Here is an 18414-nt window from a genome sequence, read left to right as displayed (position 1 = left end):
TTTTAAAAATACAAAGTGTCACTTAGATGACAGCAGACTGAGTGAAATGTAAACATGCCTAAAATTGAAGCCAATCATTTCGTTTTGCTTGAACTGGGTAAAAACCTCCGAGTCATTTTCCCTTCCTCCTTCTCCTGGCATCATCTCATTTTCCAAGGGGCCTGCCATTCATTGTGGACACACGAACTCAGTCCTAAGAAAATGGTCTCATCAGACATATCCCCCTAATGCTGGTTGGTCAGGCAGGACAGCCAGGTACGGCTGATCACAAATAAATATGTCAACATCCACTCACTTCCTGAATCCCAAAAGTGGTGCTCTGGGGGCGGATTCGTCCTCTTATCAGTTTTATTCTTCTTGGTCTTGACAGTGCTGAGAAAGGGTAATAGAAACTAGGCTATAATCTTTGAGCCAGAGGAAATTGAACCAAACCAAGTGGAAAGAATATGCTACTTAGCATTAGCAGGTCAATTCACGAGGAAATTGTGAAACAGGTGCAGCCTGTCACTGGTAAAGCGCTCTGCCACAAGAGGCCTGGTCTCCGTAGCCCCAGAGGAGAGCCCCCTGCTGTAGTTTAGACCTTAGTATTGGATGCCTGCTACCCTGGGCTTCTGGGGGACCCGCTCTCATACACTGAAACGGGTATGTTCTAGGTCTGTTCTATGTCTCTGTCTCCGCTCGGGCTCATTTCCCACCCCCAACCCCCGCCAGTGAAAATCCACTCATTTGATGGATCAAGCTGTCCTCGTTTGCTAAGAGAAAAAGGCTTGCAGAACTTCTAGGCTTCTTTCAGGGAACGTGTGGACTTATCAGTGACTTTGTGATGACAAAGCCTTCTCTGTGTGCAGGGTCCAAACGAGTGAAATGGGGATTTCAGGCCAGATAGTATGAGCCGGCATGTCCCTACCTTTCAAGTTTATGGAGTTCATATTTCCAAGAAGAATGGGAAACTGACACAGAATTGCTTGCTTTTTCTTTTGCTGAGTAAGGCCATTAAGGGAAAAAGAACAAAACTCATCTGCTAAGAAAACCTCTTTTGGAGACAAAAGGAACATTATGATAATCAATTAAAAAAAAAAAAAAAGAAGGTACAGAGACGCCTGTGCAGTCAGTTAAGTGTCCGACTGCAGCTCAGTTCATCATCTCGCCGCTCGTGGGTTCTAGCCCCGTGTTAGACCCTGTGCTGACAGCTCAGAGCTTGGAGCTTGCTTTGGATTCTGTGTCTCCCTGTCTCCCTGCCCCTTCCCTGCTTGTGCTCTCTCTCTCTCTTTCAAAAACAAATAAACATTTTAAAAAAAATTTAAAAAGAAGGTATAATCTCTGAATAAAAAAGAAACTTTGAATTGAAAGAATTCAGCTTTATTTAAAAAAAAACATTTTGTACAGTTTCAGTTGTTTAAGACGGATACATCCTAGAGTATTACAATAGACCACTATGCCTGTAGATAACAATACGGTGTCGTGCCTTTAAAAATTTGTTACACGGGTGAGGTCATAGCTCGTGTTATGTGTCCTTACCACCATAAAAATGAAACAAAACTGAGAAAGAAAGTATTTCAGTGTCCTTATTTTATAGACTAGTGAAAATGTCGTCCAATGCCAGCGTTAAGTCTATAGCCAGGCTTTCGGGATCTGCTGAGTTGCCCACGGTGGTCCAACAAGCCACTCCATGAATTTTAACAGCTCTTCGCTGACACTTGTGGGCAAATCTCCATGTGATCTGTCATTCCAGAAACATGAGCATGACCCAGAAACACCTTTTGGGTTGTAAAGCAAAGAGCTTATTTGTACAGAACCTTTAACTTTGAGGTTTTATCTGTCTGTGGGTTGACAGAAAAAAATTAAGCAGTGGGTAGCCAGAAAAGTGATTTGAATTTTGTTGGAACAGTGGCATTTAAAAGTGTAAGAATTAAGGATACATTTATGCATTTGCAAATCTGATTGAGCACCCTGCACGTGCTGGGTGCAGGGACAGAGCAACGAGATCCCTGCCTTACAGCCTCACCGTCTCGTGGTAGAGACAGACGCAGAGGAGACACAGAGATAGATCACATCCCTTAAGGAGGTAGATGTGGGCCATGTAAGTAAAGTCCGGATGAAAGTGGAGAACTGAGGCTTGCAGCTACGTGGGGGAAGAGCATTCCACGTAGAGGGAAAAGTTGGTGCAGAGGCCCTGAGGAACAAAGAGGCCACTGTGATAGGAACACAGTCGTGAGGGGGAGCGTGGTCGACTTATGGGGCCAGAAGTGCAGCAGGGAGCCAGAGCACAGGGGGCCTTAAGGGCTGTGATTGCATAAGTGACACGGACAGCTACTGGAAGGTTCTGAGCTAGAGGATGACGTGACCTGACTTCCAGGTCACGCTGTTCATGGAGGGAGTCGCAAAAGTGTGAGCTACTGTAGGCTGTTACAATAGTCCATAGGAGACACATGGTGGCTTGGGCCAGGGTGGTCATGACAGAAGTACCAGAAAGTGCTTGGATTTAGGATGTCTTCAGAAGGTGGAGAAAGCCGGGCTTCCTGATGGACTGGATATGGTGGTGACGGTAAGAGAAGACTGAAGCTGGGTTTTAAGATGTTTTACTTGATCAAGCAAATAAACAGCACCATCTGCTGAGAACAGGGACAATGGGAACAGGAGGTTGTAGGGGAAACCAAAAACTTAGCGGTCCTATTAAATGTGAGACGTCACTTAAATGTCCAGGTAAAAATGTCAGGTGGGCAATTGAATACATGAGTCTAGGGCTTAGGGGAGAAATCGGGGCCAGAGACAGAAATTCCGAAACGTTCAGCATACGAAAAGATGTCTACAGCCACTGGGTTGGATGAGGTCATCTAGGGAGTCCAGCTCTCTGGAATATGGGCCAGAAAGTACAAAGGTTCTGAGGCAAGATCATGCTTGGTGAGTTATAAGGGTAAGGGGGGTCACTGTAGGTGTGAGGAAACGTAGAGACGTTCAAAGTCTGGAATGATGCCAGTGTTCAGAAGGAGGAGGATTCAGGAAGGCAGACAGAGCAGGAGTGGCCAGTGAGGTAAGAGGAAACCAGAGAGTGAATCACCCACACTACACACGTAGGGTCTTTCAAGCTTAGGTCCTTCAGAGCAGTTTATAATTTTGCTCTGCCCTCTGTGATCTCCGCTGTTCCACCCTCTGCTGTTCCACTCCCAGTGTTCACCAGCACCTGTCCCATGATCAATTATTGTTCATTTGTTTTGAGCAGAGGTTGAATGTGGCAGTCTACAGATGGAATCCAGCCTGTAGATGTGTTTTGCTTGACCTTCGGGGTCTAAAAAATATTTTCGTTGGTTGCCAAGGTTTAGGGATTGGGAAACTTCACACCAAAATATGTACCTCTGGTTCTTTTTTAAAAAATCCCCAGGAGTCTCAGAAGGCAGGCAACAGCTGTTTGCGGCTGAGTGGTGGCCGCCACGGTCAGGGGGTCACATGCTTTTCAGTTACTTTCCTGCAGTCTGTAGTCCTCCTTGCATTTCCCCCACAGCCAGTGCTGAGTGCCTCACTCCCATTTCTTGCTGAGTCCTGCGGATTTTGGTTTGGACCTCTTGTTCAGTGAAAGAGGGAATGAATGAATGGACGAATGAGCGGACTAAATGAATGAGTATTTACCAATGAGGCACCTGGAGCCCGCTCAGAGAGGTGAAATGAAATAAGATTATGTGCAGGAAAGCCAGGGCGCAGATATAGACTCCCAGGCCAGGGCTTTTTAAATTTTTGCTTCCTAGTTTGCATTGTATTAAAAACATTCTGGGGCGCCTGGATGGCTCAGTCAGTTAAGCATCAGACTCTTGATTTCGGCTCAGGTCATGATCTCGTGGTTCGTGAGTTCGAGCCCTGTGTTGGGCTCTGCGCTGACAGCGGGGAGACTGCTTCAGATTCTCTCTCTCCCTCTTCCTCTGCCCCCTCCTTGTGCTCCCTCTCTAAATACATACATACATACATACATACATAAAACAAAACCACATTCTAAAATAAAAGCAAAAGTTTGAACGAAGGAAGGAGGGTGCTGACAAGATGCTATTTCCATTTTCAGAAAAAAACTAGAATCTTAAACAAATCATGATAAATGTTTCTTTCTCCTTAAGCTTTGGTGAGAAATGGTTTCATAAGAAACTGCTACACAGACTAGCAAAAGTTAGCATCCCTGCCCAAGGCTAAGTGAATAATAAACAAATGTAATTATTCAAGAATGTAATTAAGGTTAAAAGTGATATTTTGCTCCGTTTGATTTTTGGAGAAAATAAGTTTTGCCAGTTTTCTCTGCGAATCATTTTAATCTATTTTTACATGTTTCAAACACAGATTATTGTAATCACAGAATGTCAGCTTATCATCTTTCTTTCGTCTAGCCTCATCTCTCTAGCCTTTTCTAGCCTCATCTCTCTTGCCAACTCCAATGATGGCTAGCGGCTGTTCTGAGCAGTGTGCACAGGTAGACTTTGAAAGTAGTCTGGGCTCAGGAGTTAGACTACAGTGTTTGGTTTCTGACATTTTCTAGGTTTGGATACGATTCTTACGGTTGAACGGTGTCCCCCTCCACCCAAAAGATGAATTAAAGAATTAACCTCTGTCCTCCAGACTGTGACTTGATTTGGAAGTAGGGTCGTTGCAGATATCACTAGTTAAGATGAGGTCATACCAGAAAAGGTGGGCCCCTAACCTAATGTAACTGGCGTCCTTGTGAGATGGGGAAATTTAGACGCAGACTCAAAGGGAAGACCATGCGAAGAAACACACGCAGGAAGACAGACTTCAGAAGCTGGATCCAGAGAAGACACTGAGTCACCAGAAAAGAGAAGAGGCAGGGAAGCGTTCTCCCACGGAAGCTTCAGAGGGAGCACGGTCGTAACAACGCTTGTCTGGACTTGGAGCCGCCCCGAACTGGGGGACAATACATTTCTGTTGTTTTAAGCTGCCCAGTCTTTGGTAGTTTGTTATGACCGCCACAGGAAACTAACGTAGAGATTATTTTGTCTACCTCTTCATTTTAGACTGGGTTAGAATGCAGGTGTCTTGAGGGTAGAAGCCGTATCCCTAGGAAGATGGCATCACCCATAAATGCCATAGATGTGCTATCCCTGATAGGACGTTTAGGGAGATGCCACCTTGAGAATCCTCATTCCTTTGCTCGCTAAAGGCACCGAAACTGATTCCACCTGCACTGTCCTCCTCTTGGCCCTCCTCTTGTTCTGGAAGCTACAAGTATATTCTTTCTTCGCATAGAAATATCTTGAGTATCAGGAAGAATCTGGTGCTAATTTTGACCCTAGGCAAATTTGAGAAACAGCCAAAAAGTATCTTTAATGACCCTCTGGTCATCTTGTGCCCACTTTAATGTGTCAGACTTCTCTGTAGATGAGACTTTCTTAACTTGCAGTCCATAGATAGTTTTTAGAGGCCAACATGAAACCCTTGAGATCTTAAGATTTGTTGTAATAGTCTGTATCTCGGTAAACATTTCACAGTTTAATAATTTATTGATTCTTAAAGTTTATATATTTCCCTACAACCAGAACAAGAAAGAAAAAGAAAGACTAAGGATCCTCGACATGGTGGTCAGTGTCAAGCTAAGGTTTTGTGCCTGGGGAACAAGGCACATGGAGTGGGATGATGACTGGGGGTGGATGAAGAGTTTGGATCTAGGAATGTTCAACTACAGGTGAGTATGGAGCCTGCCTACAGGGTGTTTGGTGGGCATTTTGGCCACGGACTTGGCCAGGAAAGGGCACGCACCCAGAACCTGGATTGATCGACACAGAGGTGGGAATTGAATGCTGAGCCCAGACACCCTTTCAGAACTCATCACCGACCTGATCTAGGAAAGACCAATGCTGAGTCTTGGCAAGTATCCACAGTGAGGAGCAAGGAGAGGAGAGGTGGCACTAGAGGCGAGATAGGAAGGAAGGTTGCAGTGGTAGAAGAAGTAGGAGTGGGGGGAAAGAGGAGGAAAGAAGCCCAAGGAGGGGCTGGCCAGGCTTGCAGAACAAAACGGAGAAATTAAAGGAAATGGTGAACAGCCACACAGAGCAGTTTGGTGTCTGAGGTTCACTGGCAATCATCAATAAGTTCGTTTTGAAAAGTCGTGGGGATTCCTTCGTTAATTTATGCACTCTTGGAATGGTTATTGTTGCACCTCCTCCACGCATCAGTGCCACGCTAGGTGCTTGGGCACAGAGATGACTAAGACACCATCCTGTCCTTGGGAAGCTTACGGGCTTGTACGGGGACACATACTTAGAGGAGTGAACTGTTGCATGGAGGTCTTCATAGTATCACGAAGGGGCAAGTGGTTGATTTGCCCCGGAGGGCAGCAGTCAGATGATGGATACATGGATCTCTTACACAAGGAGTAGAATTGGTGGTCCAGGCACCGTTAAAGTAGAACATGTCCTTCACTTTATCGTGATATCTGAAATCCTATGTGTCAGAATCGCACGGGCACACACACACACACACCAACACCTTGGACCAAAACTACTTTTGCTACTGAGACCTAGTAAGTGATGTATAATATCTCTAGACAAATACAGACAAAAAGAAATACATGTGCCTCACTGTCTCTCCTTTTCAAATATGTAACTTTTCAGTACCTACATCAGTTTATTCCTGGGGGCTTCTATTTTAGAATGTTTTTGACACTTCCATATGCTACATTTGTGAAACATGGATATTGTTAAGATATTAGGAGTTTTAGAATTCATTAGACCGATGAGTTATTCTATAAGAGGAATTAGGAGGAGGGAAGTGATGGGGCGGCTTTGGAGTGACACTTACCTTGGATCATGTCTCTTCCCCACCATTTGTAAGTTATTTGCTGTTTCCAACCTGTATCCCACAACTGTAATGGTTGACTGAATATTTACCTTACAGAGTCGTTGGAAGGAACTGATAATTCATGAAAAATACCTGGTGGAAAGTAGCCTCTATGTGACTACAGAGATTTCTATAGATAACAAAATAATTGTCTGAGACTATACCTTCAAATCAGGCCAGAATTGAGCACATAACTTAAAAAATCCTCAAGCAATTTCTGCAAAGAATTAGCTTCTATTTGAAAGCAATTCAAGAACATGAAGTTAAGGCCAAGGCCAATGACATACATTTTTTAGTATGTTTTGAAGAACTGTCCCAAACAATCACATATCTACTACCATATTCGATTTTAAAATTTTCACCCATACACATGAAGACTAAAATTTTATTTGTCATCAGCCAACTTATAGCCAGCATCCCACAAATAAGTGAGTAGGATCTATTTTTATACATTTTCAAACTTAGAAAGAATGGGAGAGTAATAGTAAGTAGTTTCTGCAACACTTCAGAGAAACTGAAGTAATTTACTTGTCAATTACTTGTCAGTTTTCTTGTCAATTTTCTCATGTTGTATTACACTTCCATGCTGTATTATACTGGGGCCTCTAATTCCTGCACAGAGCCCCCTGATTCTGAAATCTATTGGACTATTGAGAACAGGGCCATAGCACATTGCCGTACAGGTTGTGCACTGCACAACTCCAGGGGGTGCCGGTCACACAGACCATACTGAGAAATGCACCCACACAAGCCGTATGCAGCAGCCCTACCTGAGAGGCTTGAATCCTTTCCTAAGGAACATGCTCTACCGTGCAACAAATACTTATTGAGCATCTAATACGTAGGAGACACTGTTCTAGGCTCTGAGGACACGACAGTGATCAGAAAAGATACCATCCCCATCTACATGGACCTTCCATTCTAGCAGAAGGGAGGGGGACAGATAATGAACCCAAACCAAGTATGTGTTCAGTTTACCAGAAGGCGGTGTTAGGGAAAAGAAGAAAGCAAGATGGTGAGCAAATGGAATCACAGCCACGGGGAAATTACTATTTGAAATAAGGTTGGCACAAAGGCTTCACTGTTGGCAGTTTGGATCAGAATCCAGAAGGGAATGAGGGATAAGCTGTTCGTACAATTGAGGCAGGAATATTCCAGGCAGAGCAAAGAGCAAGTGTAAACACTCTAAGGAGGAAGCCTACTTGGCACAGCCAGGGGCCAGGATAGAGGCGGGGTGGCTACAGGGGACTGGATGGGGGGACAGTGGTAGGACAGAAGTCAGGGGGTTGGGGTGAGAGTCAGATCTCCAGGGCCCAGTTTTGTAAGGATCGGTCTTTACCCATGTACCCAGGCGAGCTGGGAAGCCACTGGGAGGCTTCCAATGGAAGAGTAACATCATCTCACTCAGGTGCTCAAAGAATCACAGGGTCTTTGAACTAATTTTTATTATGTAAAGCCAAAACAATTTCCCCAAAGACTCTAGGAGTGCTTTTTGTTTTTCTTTGGCCAAAATTAGCAACATGATTTTTTTAAAAATTATTTCCTATTTTAATTTCAGTTTGAATTAAAACGTTTAAGCAAAGACATTAAATACTTGACGAAAGTGGTAAATGCCAAAACCTTTAGTCCCAATAAGCATGAAAAGCTAATTCATTTATTCCCTTCCGGATGTTTCCATCTGCAAAACAATCCAGACTAGTTCCTATTGGTTACAGGGAAAAGAACCTGAAAAGAAAAATCTCAAACATCTCAACTGTGAGGGAGACTGTTTTATGGATTATAAAGGAACAGAGATGGGGCCAACATGGTCAAGGATACGGGGAGGTTAGCTGCTCACGAAGCAATTTGCATTTTGTCAAGTTAACCTATCTTGTGGAACACCATGTTCCAGGCCTTCCAGAAAAATTTAAGCAACTGCACTGTTAAAAAAAATATCACAAATGCCTTTTCTGCCCAGTGGTTTCATTTAAAATGCAACAAGGTAACAGTTGTGAATAAAGTACAGTTGTCATTGTAAGAACTGTGCTCTATTTTCTGAAACATTTCTACAAAAGTATTTATAGATGTACAACTCTCTTTCCAAAGACCTCAGCAAATCTCCTTTTTAACCACCCACTAATTTGTTTAGTATGTTTTTATGGATGTTTCCTCATGGATGCAAATAGTCCATAACAAAAACTGAAAAACAAAAAGGAATATGTCAGGCTTATAGTCGACTGGTCTCTATATTGGTATGCCAACACAGATTCCTCTTCCCTATTTTTCTGAACAAAAATAGTCCACAGTCCTTGAGAAAATACCTTGTAAGAAACACTAACCACAAACATAATGTCGGCGTCAAACTTGACTTGCTTTAATGTCATGACTAATTTGTATCACTGAGCTGTTATCACTCACACAGTAGATTCTTAAGAGTTTGGACACATTAAGAGTTGAACGCTTTATGAGTTGGACACATCCTGTCTATGAAGCCAGTCATCAAAATCAGTGTCTATGCTGTAATACTTTATTATGAAGGGAAAATAACAGGAGCTGGCTCTACTATGTCCCGCCCTCTGCTAGGCATCTGGCATATCTTAGGCCAGGTAGTCTTTGCAGTAACCTTATGAAGTTGGAATTATAATATGAATATTGAATAAGAGGAAACTGAAGTCAAGGAGGTAAAATAATTTGTCTCAAATGCTATAGCTCACTTCTAACCAGCCAGAACTCATTCAAGCCCTGGCCTGACAGCCAAGCCCTTGCATTTCCGTCTGTCGTAGGCTGGTTCCGCGGAGCAACACTGTCTTATTTATTATATTAAATGAAATTAAAATTGAATAGCTTAATTATTGTTGTCATCATAATTTTTCTCTTTAGCTACCACTGTTGAGTGCCTTTTTTTTGAGAGAGAGAGAAAGAGACAGAGACAATGTGAGTGGAGGAGGGGCACAAAGAGAAGGAGACAGAGTCCCAAGCAGCCTCCACACTGTCAGCACTGAGCCTGATGTGGGGTTCGAACTCACGAAACCATGAGATCATGACCTGAGCCGAAACCAAGAGAGCGTGACGCTTAACCAACTGAGCCACCCAGGTGCCCTTGAGTGCCTTTTTAATTTACTCGTCCTTATTGTAAGAACTTGTCATTCTTACATCCACCTTGCAAGGTGAATATGTCCGCATGGTGCCGGGCAGTGTGCATACGTTAGCCAATGTCACTGGCAAATGTTCTCATTTCACTGATGAGACAACAAAGCTAAGAAGTGACAAGGGACCCACCCAAGTCGGGGAAGTGGTTGAGCAGGTATTTATAGACTCGGGTATGTCTTACTCCTATGCTATGGGCTCTTTTCACATTCTTCACAGTTTGACAACTTTAAAAATAAGTGACACCACGCTCAAATTAAATAATCTGAAAATGTACAATTCTAAAAGGGAACTGATAACTTAAGACAATCTGTAACCATGCTTCAACACTGCAAATGATTCCACTAGACACTTCTGAAAATGGTCCTTAAAACTCAAATCTTCATGCTTGGTTCATGCTTTTATGTTAAACTTCACTGTTCTTCACCCTTTCTCCATGGGTTGGAATTCCTCCAACAACTGTAGTCCCGGAGAATCCACATTGAGGTAATAAATTGTAAGGACCTGGAAGTTGCTGTCCTCTTGATATTCAAGAAGTACTTAGCCTTAATGTGTTGTATATATCTCCCTCATATTTCCTTAACTAGCTGAAAGAATTAAGTTTTAAGACACTTCCTAAGACGTTGGTTTCCTAGTCAATATCCAACCAGTGAAGGCTTGGATCAATAAAACAAAGGAAGTAGGATGACCTGGGAAATGAATTTCTTACCTCTGACCTGTTTCCATATCTTGAAGCTCTTAAAATCTAGTTTTTAATCTAAACTGCTTTTTATAGTGAATGTTTCCATGGGTGATGACCGTAGAAGCAAATACGTACTTAGGTTACTTGTTTGACTAAAAGCAAAATAAATACTATTATAAAAATATGCTTATAATGTTATACTTTATATAACTGTGATTTACCCATCTGTTTATTTCTGTGTAGACAAAACAATTCATATTTTTAAAGTCTAATCTAATAAACTTTTCATGATAAAGAGGAATAAAATAGGGAAAGTTATGGGGATAAATGGCATATCTAATTTTTCAAACTTTAACCCTTAAAAGACTTCTCTTGGGCTACAAATGTATTCTTCTGCTTTTTAGTGTGTAGACAAATTTTCCCTTTAAGATATACTTAAATATACAAAGTCTTATATTTTGACTTCGACTAATAAATATCATAAGACATAACTTTTCACTTTAAGATGAAATTCTCCCTTAAAACATACCCAATTCTTCATTCAATATCCAAGAATAGGCTAAGGTCACTATTTTGTAAACTCACAGCACTAAGATTTCCCAAGAGCATGGACCACCTTTTTTTTTTTTTTTTTAACTCTTTGGTAAGCTTATTTATACAAAGTTTTGCAAAGATGTAAACATTAAGCTCTTATCTCCATTGAAAACTATATCATGATGATGTTAGGACTGTCCTAGACAGTCTGGGATTCACAGAATCCATATTTTAGGGCAAAATAAGCCTCAAAGAATTATGGGCTAAGTCACACCTACTTCCTTCAATTAGATATTTCATCATAATTCCCCCAATTTCTGCAAGTCCAAACCCCACCTGACTTAGTATACACCTCAGGTTGCAACAACCTCCTAGAACATGTCTTGAAACAGTCAGCTGGAAGCCAGCTCTCCCTTCTATGGACCCACATAGAAGCCTGTTTCTCTCTTAAGGCATATGTCCCTTTCTGTCTTGCATTATAGTTACTTGCTGACATGCTGTATTTTCCCTCCTAGACAGTGAGCTCAAGGATACCATCTTGAATCACATTCAATTCTTCTGTGATGCTGTGAACTAACACATAGTGGGTTCTCAAGGAGTACTAAGTATGTACTCAGTGATTTCTGTTAGCCATGGCAAATCGTCAGAAAGAATGAAAAACCTATTAAGAAGTATTTTAGGAAGCCTTTGGTCAAGAAAGAAAAGCATAAGAGTAGAAAATTCTTCGAGAGGCGAATCAGAATAACTGGCACATAAAAGTGACACATTCAATTTCTTCACCTTTATATAACCTCCAGAAGATCAAACGTTAATAAAATATTTATCTTCAGTTGTCACAAGCCAGACTTTGATTTAAAACTCTTGGGTACATGAATGTCATGCCAGACCCAAAATATACCGTCATGTATTTTTAATTTAAACATGGCTCTGTAAAAAATTTATGTATGCCTGATATGAAAAAACGTGGGTGAAGATCTCCCAACAGTCACCGCAAACAAGAAAACAGAACCTAAAAATGACTGTTGAACTTCTGTGAAGCTACATGGGAAAGCATTCCATCCGAGACTCCACTGTGCCATCAACACGACACAGGAAACGCATCCCCTTACCTTCAGGGAGTCAAAGCAGGCGATCACTCTTCCGTTCTCCACCTGGCAGCTCTTGGGGGGGTGAGCAAATTTGCACTCCTCGTCGGAGCGCGAGCACGTGCCCCTCTGGAACTGCCTGCAGACCTCCAACGTCAGCCATTTTGTGTCTCTGACGGGGGCCACGTTCAAAGCCATGATGCTCGAGCTACTGGGATTCTGTTTGTTTGTGTCAAATGATGAAATCGATCCAGGTCCCAGTGATTCCGAGACTACTGTTGTGAAAAACCCCACATGTGAGTCTGAAGGTAAGTGATCAATTGCTTAGGGAGGCCCAATCCAGGAAGCAGTGAGGAGAGAATTTATCGGCAAGCAGTCACTCATCAATCAATATGCCCCACTTGAAGACAGTGGGCCGCAACAGAAGCACACTCAGTGTCATCTCTGGCGGTAAACGTCCGAGTCTCTCGACCGATCTGCAGACACAACTGTTTTTAATAAAGTGACTTCAATATCATGGCACTCCTTGGGAGGATATTCAGTTCTGACACGCGCAGCTATTGACGGTGCTGGAGAATAAGCCACCTAGATGTTCAGATCTTGGCAAGATTTCTCTTTCTTTCCACCCTTCTAAATCCTGAAATCGAGCAATTGGCAAAGTCAGACAGTTGAGGTATCTTCATCCACCGTAAGGTCAGGGCTACGTGCATTTGACGGAAGAACAATTTGAACACAACAAGAGCTCAGGCTGCAGTTTCCAGCGAAAGTGACTTCACACAGGCACTTTGAAATCATGAACCTGCAGAACACAAAGAAAACATCAACTTACACCCAAACTCAATGGAATCAACACTTTGATAAACTGTTTTAGGTCTTATATAGAATTTGCAAAAGTGCAGTTCAGAACTTTGAGGTTTAAGGCTAGTGAGGAAAGTTATGCATTAAAGAGGGAGAGAGAGAGAGAGAGAGAACAAAACTGCAGCCGTATTGCAGAAATCTAGGCAGCAGTCCAGAAGTTAGGAATGACTCAAACACATGAGTGTGGCAGACACAATAATTAAGCATTCTGAAACAATCCCATCTAATGTGCTTCATCGCCAAAACAGTGTATTAGAACCGTAGCTTCAGATTAATTTCACATTTAGGCCATTGATCTTATTGTTGGAAATGCTATAAACAATTATTCGGGATGTGTCTTCCTATGTAATAAGGGTACTGTCATTTTGGGTGCAGTGTGGGCTCCTTATTCTTTATGTTTTTTCTAGTTTACAGAGATCTGAACTTAGAAATGGATAGGGAGAAGCTTCCCAATATTTTTTTAGGTCTCTTATACTTTCTCTCTACTGTTATTACTTGCTTAATGTTAGTATTCCCCTCTCTGCAGTAAGCACTCAGATGGTAAGGACTATTTATATTTGTCATTTCTGTGTCCCTAGTGCCTTAGTTCATGGCTATTAGTTCCTGAAAAAATATTTACTGACCGATTTAACTGGTGACTGGCTCACTGACCAGAGGAATGAATGCAAGTTCGTTTTAGTTTTAGTTCAGTTTAGTTTTTAATGGACTCACAATCTCCATTCTGTGGAATGCTGGAGTTAAATCATACACCTACAACAAAAATATAACTAGAAAATTCATATTTCTAAAATTATATTTCATTTCTTTTAATGTTTTCAAGGATTATGAAGTAGTTAAAATGTTAAAAATTTAACATCGTTGGGTCCAGGAGGAATAAAGGACTATATACTAGAAGCTGATCATTTTCAGATATTGTATATGCTGCCAGCTACCTTAGACACATGGCCTTGATGTCCTTTTAAAAATTTCTTTAAGTAAGAACTTAATGGAAACTGGACGTAGAGCATTTAAAATCAGCATGTATGGGGCGCCTGGGTGGCGCAGTCGGTTAAGCGTCCGACTTCAGCCAGGTCACGATCTCGCGGTCCGGGAGTTTGAGCCCCGCATCAGGCTCTGGGCTGATGGCTCAGAGCCTGGAGACTGTTTCCAATTCTGTGTCTCCCTCTCTCTCTGCCCCTCCCCCGTTCATGCTCTGTCTCTCTCTGTCCCAAAAATAAATAAACATTGAAAAAAAAATAAAAAAAAAATAAAATCAGCATGTATGAGTAAGTTCAGACAGCAGTAACTTTTGAGTGATTCACAAATGTCCCCTGAGGAAAGTAGGTCCCATGATAATTAAGTTTAGTTAACTCCAGGTAAACCAGGCTGAACACGCTTCTTTGCAATAGGGCTTTTTTCGGTCTTGAAAGAGTCTCCAATAGAGTAAGAGAAACAATGGTGTCTCTCAAGCTTATCCGATCGTGGAAGGTTTATTTAGCAGGACGTCTCTTGGGATGGTAGGCAATGCTGCTTCATCCCAGGACTTCATTTACTTGCTAGCAGAAGTGTGTAAATCGGTAATAACTGTATGTGCATGTAAGGAAATTGGCCACCTTGACGGCCATGACACATGCCTGACTCCAGCTGTAAAATACTTGAGGGGACAGGCAGGCTACTGCTTGTCTGTTTGGCAGCATTGTGTTCCCAGCAGCTAACATCAACTTGCTTAACTAGGCAGTTTAAGAAGATGAGTTTAATAACCAAATTTACTCTGGGTCAGGTTTCACAGACCAGCCTGAACCTGCACCTCCATTGCCTCAACCCCCATCTCTAACCCCCACGGAGAACAAAGGATAAGGGCAGCAGGGGACAAGAAAACATTCCTGCCTGTGTATTCAGTGGAGCCGAGGCACTAATAATGAGGTTTAAAATGATAGGTTGGACACATCTAGTTTATATTTGTACGATATTTTATAGAGTCTGATGGGATTACAGGATGACAAAGATCCAGGAGAAGCTCAGCCCTAAAGACAGCATGGCTTTGGTCACGGCTTTTCACGTGTAGGAAAAGAAACGGGTAAACTTGTATTTAGGCACAGATGGCAAAAGAATAGTTACTCAAGTATTCCTAAAAAACCACATAGAAACAATGCTCTCAACCCAGTCCAGTGAATGGGGTAGACTTTCGCGTGTATTTTCAGGTAAGAAATAATTGTTTTCCTGGGAGAAACAGATTGCCATTTGTAGTTACTATGAAAATCCAACCAGAATTTAGATAGTCAGACTCGAAGGAGATGAACTTGCTTTATTTTTATTTTTATTTTTATTTTTATTTTTTTTATGTTTATTTATTTTTGAAGGAGAGAGAGACAGAGCACGAGCCGGGGAGGGGCAGATAGAGAGGGAGCAACAGAATCCAAAGCAGCCTCCAGGCTCTGAGCTGTCAGCACAGAGCCCAACGTGGGGCTCCAACTCATGAGCCATGAGATCATGACCTGAGCCGAAGTTGGATGTTCAACCAACTGAGCCACCCCAGGTGCCCCTGAACTTGCTTTTAAAAGCAGAGGAGCCACACTTTCTGCTGGCCAGAGTCCTGTGTACATCAATGATGTTCCAGAAGGAAAAGAAGGCACATCATACTATACATAAGTATATTGCTATCCTCTCACAAATCCCCTCTTCCTTCCTGCTTGTTCTTGGTTTCTATCCTAAAAGTTACAGAGCTAATGTTATCAAAGACACTGCCTCCCTTGGCCCATCACAATTTCCATCTTCTGAGATGGATATAAGCAGGCAGTTGTGGGAACAAGGAAGAGAGCACAGACTTGAATTAGGTTAAGGAAGGCCACCAAAGAAGACGGCTGATGAGGGGTAAGGATGGAGAAAACCAACTTTTGACACGGTTATCAAGGGACAAGACTAACCTCTGCTAACACACAGACCAAAGCACATATTGGATCTGCCAGACTAGATTTCTTGGGAGGAAGGGTTGTGTTAGGGCTTCATTCTCCTGTATAGGAGCCGCTAGCTACATGTGCCTACTGACCACTTGAAATGTAGCTAGTGCCACTGAGGAACTAAATTTGAAATTTGTATTTCTTCTTAATTAATGTAAATTTAACTAAAACGTTGATCCTCACTTTAGTTCCTGGAAACCTTTCAAGTGGGCTTGGACTGACCTGAGTACATAAATCTACTTTTCAGTTGTAAATTCTATGAAATCTAAATACAGATCAAGAATGTCCAATGGGTTCAGCTCCTAATTGAGTTGTGCTTTGAGTATAAAATACATACCGATTTCAAACGCTTCGTATGAAAAAAGAATGTGAAAGTATCTCATTAATATTGTTTCACATGTACTACATGGTGAGTTGATAATATTTTAAGTAACTGGTTTAAGTATTATTATTCAGCTTATATTAAAATTAAGCTCACTTGCTTCTTTTTAGCCCCTCCAAAATTCAGAGCTACATGTACCTCTCATTATATTTCTACTGATGGCAATGTCTTACTGGCTTTTGCATTTTGTTTTCTTTCAGCCAACACAGAACATTCTGGAATGGTGGAAAGTACCTTGTCCTAAGAGCCAGCATCAAGCCTTTGTTTTGCCAAGGTTCCTTCATGTGACCTTGAGTAAGTCAATTTCTCTAAAATGTTGATAATAGTTCCTACCTACATTACATGATTGATGCCATGAAGGACAGATTATAGAGAGAACAAAGAATACTTTGTAAGCAGTAAAGTGCTGTCCCAATGCAAGGCAATGAAAGGAGGAGCTACTCTATAAATATTTATTGAATAAATCCACTTTCAGGCTTCCTCTCTCTCTTCAGTCATTCTACATCGATGGCCAGGCTTATGCCTTGTGCGGATCTGCTCCAGCTACAGAAGCTGAGAGCAGGGCGGTGCCTTAGAGATCAAAGGGACCGACAGAACTGTGTACTCAGGCCACTTATCCGGAGCATCCCTCGGTTCTCAAACTGATTTATTTCGCAGCCGGAAGGAACCCACAGAGAAGTTGCCCCAAGTACAAATCCCACAGTGTTCTTCTTACAAAGGCCTGATGCTTGCTTTCTTCCCTCAGTTGCTACTAAAGCCAGAAGTGAATCAAACACTTTTAGGGCCCAGGCATTGACCCTGGGTGTGATGCCTAGTCCAAATATGCGGGGAGCACTGCTGGGGTGCCTACTACGTTTGAGGGCTTGCTGGAAATGCAGCGACAGATGCCATCCTCCAGTGCTCTGGGTGAGCGGGGAGGAACCTGTGGCATTTTCTAGTTCATCTACCCAGAGGGGCCCCTGGGAAAATGTGTCTGAGTGGAGAGGGCACCCTTTTCTCATTCTCAGAAAGGTCCCATATATGCTGCCATTGGCTCTGCTTATATGCAAGACGTTTCTGGGTTGCCCTAAGAAGCTGGGGCTCCTGCCTACAATATTTTCTGGTTTCTCCCAATGCTTCGCTTATGCTTCTATTTTTCCACCTTTTTTTTTTTTTTTTTTTTGACTTGTGCTTCAGTTTTATTTCCAACATCGCAATCAATGCCATCCTAGTTAGCTCCTTCCGGGGCAGAACCCAGGCAGAATTCAAAAGTAATTGTTCCCAGTTCTTTCTCTGGCCTTGTTCCTTCTTTGGCGTTCCTTTCCTTGTCCTCCTCAGGCATTCAGCGGCCTCGTGTTCTCTCCCCCTTCTGGCTTTCTAAGCCCCTCATGGAGGAGGAGACGCCCTTGCCCTTGAAGGCTCAGCTGAGCACTGATCTGGCAGGCCCTCACTGCCCTGTACCCTGAAGTGCTGTTCCTGCTGACCTGCTTCACCCCCTCTGGTGACCTTTGGGTAGCCCACTTTCTGATAGTGCCTGGTGATGATTGTTAAGTATTACCTCCTAATTCTCCAGAACTTACACATTGACTTCTCCACCTGCCTGCCCCCAGCTCAAGGTTTCGCCCTGTGTATGTAATAGACTGCCTATTATTTTCAAATCCTCAGTGCTCAGTTACGTGCCTGGTGTCAAGAATACACTCAACAAATGTTTGTCAAACGAACTCCTGATCCTCCTCCAAGGAACTTTTGCGTTTTAATGTGGACTGAAGGCTAACCTAAAGGAATAAGGCTCTGAATAGGGAATTTCAGTATTATCCTGGAGGAAAATTCCAGCAGGTGCCACTGGCTTACCTCGTTGCTGCCAAGAAGGCCCTGGTGACAGGGAGGATCTGCCCCCAGGACAAATTATTTGATCTTCGAACCCCAGCATCCTTAGCCCAGCGATTTGCAGATTTGCAAAGTGTTAATACCTGGGCCAGCATGGCAGCAGCCTCTGGGAGCTTG

General features: G+C 42.5%; 1 protein-coding gene across 4 annotated transcripts in view; it reads right to left on the bottom strand.

The window, feature by feature from the left end:
* MBNL2 (muscleblind like splicing regulator 2) overlaps positions 1-18414 on the bottom strand; it is a 158773-nt gene that overhangs the window by 96438 nt on the left and 43921 nt on the right. For all 4 annotated transcript variants that reach the window (XM_047081162.1, XM_047081152.1, XM_047081144.1 and 1 more), the window contains exon 2: positions 12280-13054. In XM_047081162.1, coding sequence (XP_046937118.1) covers positions 12280-12453 — 174 coding nt within the window. In that variant the 5' untranslated portion in view covers positions 12454-13054. The remainder of the gene's footprint in view (positions 1-12279; positions 13055-18414) is intronic.

Source organism: Lynx rufus, unplaced genomic scaffold, assembly GCF_022079265.1.
Source record: "Lynx rufus isolate CCGP_SWC_20201006 ecotype Redwood Valley unplaced genomic scaffold, mLynRuf1.p SCAF_1, whole genome shotgun sequence".
Lineage (NCBI taxonomy): Eukaryota > Metazoa > Chordata > Mammalia > Carnivora > Felidae > Lynx > Lynx rufus.
This window is presented reverse-complemented; position numbering and strand designations above follow the sequence as displayed.